The sequence below is a fragment of the Fundulus heteroclitus genome, chromosome 23, assembly GCF_011125445.2.
Source record: "Fundulus heteroclitus isolate FHET01 chromosome 23, MU-UCD_Fhet_4.1, whole genome shotgun sequence".
Classification (NCBI taxonomy): domain Eukaryota; kingdom Metazoa; phylum Chordata; class Actinopteri; order Cyprinodontiformes; family Fundulidae; genus Fundulus; species Fundulus heteroclitus.
In genome coordinates, this window is record NC_046383.1 from 1,955,132 (window position 1) to 1,961,945 (window position 6,814).

At 46.0% G+C, this 6,814-nt stretch overlaps 1 protein-coding gene across 1 annotated transcript; it reads right to left on the reverse strand.

Annotated features, from left to right (window-relative positions):
• Positions 1-2,811: 2,811 nt before the first annotated feature.
• Positions 2,812-6,814, reverse strand: shisa3 (shisa family member 3). Its single transcript, XM_012879960.3, has 2 exons — positions 6,128-6,814; positions 2,812-3,793 (listed from the first exon to the last, which is right to left on the reverse strand). The coding sequence occupies exons 1-2, from the start codon at positions 6,396-6,398 to the stop codon at positions 3,210-3,212; spliced, it is 855 nt and encodes a 284-aa protein (XP_012735414.2). The 5' UTR covers positions 6,399-6,814; the 3' UTR covers positions 2,812-3,209.

Consider the following 6,814-nt stretch of genomic DNA (forward strand, 5'->3'; position numbering starts at 1 on the left):
AAAAAACTTTCCCCGATTGTGCCACTGGTGATTTTGTAACAAAAAATAACCTATTTAATTGTAATTAAAGCCTGAATTTGGAAAGAAAACAATGTGATATTATGCTACTGAAAGAAGGATTTACCTTTACAAGGGGGTTATGAATGTGAATTATGACTTGCTTCCTCAATAAAGCATTCATTATTTATTTATGTACTTTTATATCTAAGGATTTTGGATTATTTAAGGCTCGCTGTGATTGCTGACTTTAGCAACCTCTTTTTGAGAAACCACGCTTTCAGAAACCAACAAAAGGATCTGATGCATCTGACTGCAGCTCCATCGGTTAACCCACGCCGCCTCAATAAAGACGCGTGTACAAATAATTGATGTTTACGCCGTCTTTTCCTTCCTGCGATATTTAAAGCTGACCCACAATAAAGCCACGTCAAGCTGTGTCTCTTCTTGTTCGACATAATTTAGATGAATGATTGTGGCTGCTGCTAACCGTGGTGGCGAATACATTGTTTCGCTCAGGGGGGAAAAGGACCAGAAATCCCAACAACAGGGTTTGATTACGTGAAAATCTGAAGAATCCGTACTAATGTGCTCTTCATCTCGTTATTGTGGCTAAATGAGGTCATGTGGTTTTCCTAAAATGTTCTCAGTGGCTTTAGGATCGAGAAAAGAGGCAAAAGTTCACAAAACTCCCCCTTCTCCCCCTTTTATTTCAACAAAAGCAGTGTGAGGGCTCCTAAGATGAGGACAGCTTTTATTCGGGTTCATATAGTTTCTTCTGAACAACGTGTTCCCAACTTGTAGTTTTTCTTTCAGCAGCCTCAAACTCATCCTGCAAGCTGAATCTCTGAGACGAAGGCCGTGACTTGATGTATCCTCTACGTGCAGCAGTCCGAGGAGATGCTGATCTGCAGATCTGTTTCACAGTCAGGTAACCAGGGAACAGAACGGCCTTTGTGGACGCTCCCCTATAAGCTGCTGTTGCAACCTAAACCCGTTTCTGGAGGCAGTTGTTTTTAACACTGCGACCGTGCCATGCTCACTGAGCACCGACAATGACCGACCTCAGCTCTGCATTCCTGCCGTGAAGTCTGGCGCAAGAAGCCACAGGTAGGCGGCGGCCATGTTGGTTCCGACCACTCCAGCACTCACGGCCCGTAAACTATTCACTTCTTTAAGACATCTTCACACATTTTGTCTCATCAAAAGTGTTTTTTTTTGTTTTTGTTTTTCTATGTCTCTGGAAAGCTAGCTAGCCATCTATCAGTCTCTGACAGCAGTCTGAGGAAAGTTTGCTTCTCCTCACTCCCAGCTGTGAGATTTTTCAGGAGCTTCTTCCATATAAAGTCAAAATAATGTAAATGTTTCAGTTCTCTAAGTCTGAGGCCATAGTCCTCGACCGTAAAGAGGGTGGACTGGCCCCTCTGGCCCGGGGTCAGTCTCTGCCTCAGGCAGAAGAGTTCAAGTATCTTGGTGTCTTGTTATGGAGTCAGAGTAGGAAGGAACGAGAGACGGACAGACAGATTGGGTATCTGCAGAGAAACGGGTGCTGCTCCGGTCCGTTCTGGTGAAGGAAGAGCTGAGTTTACTGGTCCGTCTGCGTTCTGAACCTAACCTATGGTCATGAGGTATGGATCATGACCAAAAGGATGAGATCCCGCATACAAGTGGCCGAAATGAGCTTCCTCCAGAGAGTAGCCAGGCTCAGCCTTAGCGATAGGATGAGAGCTGCTACATCACCACATCGAAATGAGTCAGACGGGGTGGTTTGGGTTTCTGATCAGGATTCAGGAGAAGACACCCAGGGAAGACTCTGGACGGACTATTTATCCCCATCTGAGCCGGGAACGCCGTGGAATCCCTCGGAATGAGATGGAGGATGTCGCTGGGGAGAGGGATGTCTGGGTTTCTCTCCTGGTGCCGCTGCATCCGTGACCCAATCTGAAATAAGCGGAAGACAATGGATGGATGGATGGATGGATGGATGGATGGATGTCCCAGTTCTGCTTCAGCTGTAATTTATTTCTCCAGAAAGTCTTGTGTTCTCCTTATGTAGCCTCTTGTCCATGATTTAATGGATGGCCCAAAGAAACATTAGTCCAGAGGTTTACTAAGATTCCTCTTAGTAAACCTCTTAAGATAAAAGTCCAGCTGGTTCAGTTTCTGCCACTTTCATATCAGCAGCAGCAAGAGGCTGATGTAGGTTTCTTCATGACATTTTAGGGTTCTGGAGACTTTGCGTCTTAGGACCAGACCCGGGCATGCTGGCGGTTCTTTTTATTGTCCTCCACCTGTGGAATATGTTTTGTACTGAAGAACAGCTCGTTTTAAATTCTTTTGAGACCTCTTTAAATCACCTACCAGACTCATAAGCTGCTATAATCTCTGTGAGCTCTTTGGATCGCATCTTAATGTTTGCTCTCATTTTAACATTCAGGAGGAAACCTAGCTGAGGTTTAAACTGGACCGACCGTCCTTCAAAATGTTGAATAATGATGTTCTGATCATGTGTATCCGATGCGGTAGTGTTTAACTGAGGTCGGATCAAATGTGGGGGTGTCCTTTTTTTTTTACTTTAGTGAAACAGCAGTGATATTTTACAAAACCTTAAATTATATTTTATTAATTTTTACTTTGGACATAACTGCATTTTTAATCATTGAAAAAATGATTTATTATCCTTCTGTCCAAATGTGCTGCAAAAACTGTGCTGCTCATTTCACAGGACTGGTTGTCAGACCCGGGAGGACTCTTCCTCTTTTTCTTCTTCAAATGAAAGAACTGTTTGACAAAAAAACACCTTGAACACCCACAGAATTGACAATAAACCATATTTTAATCAGCGCACAAAAGGTCTGCATTTCCTCAAAAAGAAAACTTTCACTCTCAGGAGTCCTTTTTACATTTAAAACATCCTACATCCTGCTGCATAATATACTTCTATTAAAGGAACTTAAAAGGAACTTTCTTTTTTTGAGGATGTTAGACAAGATTTCAGTTCGACCACAGGGATCTGATGGCTTTAGAAAAGTGCATAAAATGCAGAAATGGCCCCCCCTGATTGGCCCGTTGTTGTGTCTGGTTGCTCTGTGCACTCGTTCGCCTGATAGCGAGTCCTTTACATCACAAGCTGGGCAGCCAGGTCTGTCCTCCCTGACTCATGGTCTACCTGTAAAGGCTCCGTTGACCCCCCCTCCCCGCTGGCATCCCTGTCAGCTCTGTCCAAAGTCGGCGAAGCCCTTTGTTGCCGTGAAGGCGTCAGGCTGCAGGGGGAAGAAGTACTGCTGAGGAAGCAGGAAGCTGGGGCTCTGGGTGGGGTGAGAGGGCTGGTGGAGCTGCAGCTGGGGGTGCTGCAGGCCTCCTGTTATCGCCGCTGGCGGCGACGTGTAAGGGGGAGGCGGCGGCGGTGACGGGAGCAGAGTCTGAGGAGTCTGAGTGGGAGTGGAGGCTGAGGAGGAGACGGTGGCGGACACGAGGCAGCCGTGATGCTGCTGCTGCTGGTGCTGGGCCTGGCCCCCCAGGGAAAACCTCCGCGTGGAGCTACCCCCGCCGGCCGAGCTGGAGCTGGTGGTGGCCGTGCTGGACTGTCGCGATGGAGCGCGCAGGCTGGGCGGGGCCGTGGTCAGGATCATGGGGATGGTCTCTCCCTGGCAGCTGCGCAGCGAGAAGCGCATGGGCTGCTGGGTGGGCTGCTTGGGCCGCAGGCAGGTGCAGCAGTAGACCGCCACCAGGGAGCCAACGATGACGAAGGCGACGAAGATGCTTCCCACCATCAGGAAGGGAACGTAGATGGGCTCTGAGGGAGAGGAGACGAGGCGGGTTAGACTGACGGCCGTGATGGTAAACCTTAGTATCTGTCAGGCAGTGAAGCATCAATCCTCTCCTATCTTTTAAAAGGTTATAGAAGTGTATCCATCACTTGTGTTTTGTCACGCTTAGTGACAAGCGCTTAATAAAAACAGTGTTTTTGCCGAAGTATTCATACATTTAGTCTCTTTACCGCCACAAACTCCAATGTACATTATTGGGATTGTATGTAATGTTGTGAAATATATAGAATATATATATATATATATATTCCATATCAAGAACCACCACTGGGTTAGCTTTCATTTAGGGATGTCAGAATGAAGAATCAAGAGTCTTTGTTGGCATTATGTAATCATAATGACATTTTTGGTGACACAAAGGCTAGGTGCTGTAATAGCTGCCCACTGCTCCCTAAGGGGTGGGCTAAATGCAGAAGACACCTTTCATTGCAAAGTACAATTGCAAATAGTCCTAGTTATCTGGTAAAATATAATGTTCAAGTAAAAAAAAAAACTAAGACAGGTAGCAGTCAGTTTACAGAACAATGTGAAAATGCTGTGCGACTGCATGAATCTGCCAGACAAACACTCCCTGTGAAGCTAGAGAGTTGCAAAAAAGTAGCAAAAATGTAAATGTTCCAGTACCATTAACATGTGAGAGACAGTGTAAATAATTCTTAATCGGATCAGGAACCCGTGGAACTGGTCCCATGTTTGCAAACATTTCACAGACTTTGAACTGGGCTGCTGGTTTATTTGATGCTCAGCAGGGGGACGATAGCCCTCACAGCTTTGGGAAAGAAGCTGTTTTTAAGTCTGTTAGTTTTTGATTTAATGTTTCTGAATGGTTTCCCTGGTGGAAGTGGGACAAACGGGGCATTGTCTTGGTGGGTGGGTAGGATGGCCATTTTCTGGACCTTGTAGACGACATCCCGGTGAATATAAGCACCGGCCTTACTTTTCAGATTTTCTTCCTCTTTTTTTTTTTTTTTTTTTTTTACATTGTAAATTTACATCTGTTTCCAAATACATTATGGTCTGTTGCATGAATCCCTGGTAAAATACAGTACGTTAAGGTTTGTGGCCATAACATGATAAAAATGTGGGGAAGAAAAACTCAGAGGACTTGACTACTTTTCCAAAGATGTTGAGCTGTACACAAAGAACTTTTTCCAAACAAATGATCATCAAACACTTTGAGTCATGTTATTCGCTCTAAATCTTTACTGTCTTTTGACAAGAAACAGGGACACGCAAACATTTTAAGTTGCTCTTCGTGAAGCCTGGTTGCGCTCAGGGAGGAAATCTGTGAGTGTTTATTTATTTTATGAGACACGCAGTGAAATCAGGTCCAAGACTTATCCGCATTTCCGTTCTGGAATTTGAAAGAAAACTGATAAAACCTCAGATTTAGGGAGCTGAGCATTAAAACCTACACAGCTAAAGTGAAGCCTCGACACAGTTTGTAAAAGCAGCAGAAATATCATTCCGTACAATAATGATGTGATCAGCTCTGTATTAAAATGACAGATCCTTGGCAGCACTAAAGTGCCAGCTTGTGTGAGAACTGTTTTGGACTTTGGGAAACACCCAACACTCCACTGTGTTCATCTTAATTTCTTTGGAAAAATATTTTAAAAATTGTGTGTTTCACCAACATCGGCTGAGAAGCAGATCTGCTGCGTCAAGAGAAAGTTTTTTTTTTTTTCCACCAGTAACAAGCTGAAGTGTGCTGAGGTAAAGGGAAGCATCTGGAGCTGAGATGAAAGCAGGTGGTTTGGAAAGTAGACTCCCTTTGCCAAAATAATGCTGAAAATACAACTTTATAACAGCATGAATTTATTGAATTTGAGCAGCTCACTAAAACTTCAAAGCATATGGAAAACACTTGAAGGGGAAAGAACTTGTGTTGAGATTCTGCAGCTACATTTTTTTTTGCAATAATCCTCTTTTTGTCGTGATTTTGAAGGATTGCAGGGTTGTCTTCTTGTTGGAAACTCCTGTATTCCTGGGCAAATCTGTGCAACTTAAAACCGGTTCTGCCTTCTCTGGCGGACCTCTGACCTCCCATGAAAGATCTTCCAGTTAATTCTAAACAATAGCTGCATATATAACGTCAACTTAAGCATAACTGGAAAAAGCTGAAAAACTGTTAATATATTGATGTTATTACTGTTTATTTAACTGCCGCTGCGCACAACACTTTTTCTAATAACAATAAAACAAAACGGGACAATAGGTGATCTAAAACTAAAACTGTGCTTTTGATTAGTTTACTTTGAGCGCTGGAATATAAACACGCTCCCAAACTCCGAACTTACGGGGCGCAAACTCCGTGTTGTCCGCCTCCCTGTCGTTGGTGCAGACCCCCTGGTCCAGGCGTGCGTCCGCGGCGGCGCAGCAGTAGCGCAGGGCGCAGGAGCCGCAGCACACGGTCGCGTCCGTGGTGTCAAAGACCTCCGGACACTGAAAGCCCTCATGGTAGTTCCCGTTAGCGTCCAGCCAGCCGTGGCAGTACTCCCCCTGAGCGTCCGAAATGCGCAGGTTCCAGGTCAGATATCCCAGCAGCAGGCAGTTCCAGAGGCGCACCATCCCGCTCAGCCGCTCCGGGTTCACGGTTGCCCTTCCTCCCGCCGCCTCGCCTCTTGTTCGGCCTCAGCTGCCCGGACACGGGGTCCGAGCTGGGATGAACGTCCCAACGCGAAACTGGACCCAGCGCATGGAAAGTTACGGCATCTTCTTCGCTGCATCCGAAGCGCTGAGCAGCAGCCGGGTGAGCAGAATCCGAATGATGGGTTTAGGTGACTTTTAAAAGTCTCATCTCTGTGGTTCTGGTTCCAGGCGGAGAGCTGAAAGCCCAGCAGAACGACGCCAACCCACTCCGGCTTCTTCACCTCTCCAGCGCAGCAGGCTTAGCTGGGGCTGTGTGTCCAGCTCTCCGCAGATCTGCCGCTTTTGTGAATCGGGGGCTTTTGGACGCGCGCACGGCACCCCACTTCTCCAGGACG

Coding starts and splice junctions, on each gene's coding strand:
- shisa3 (XM_012879960.3), bottom strand. CDS start 6,398: ATGGTGCGCCTCTGGAACTGCCTGCTGCTGGGATATCTGACCTGGAAC. Junction 3,794..6,127: donor CAACACGGAGTTTGCGCCCC/GTAAGTTCGGAG, acceptor CCTCTCCCTCAG/AGCCCATCTACGTTCCCTTC.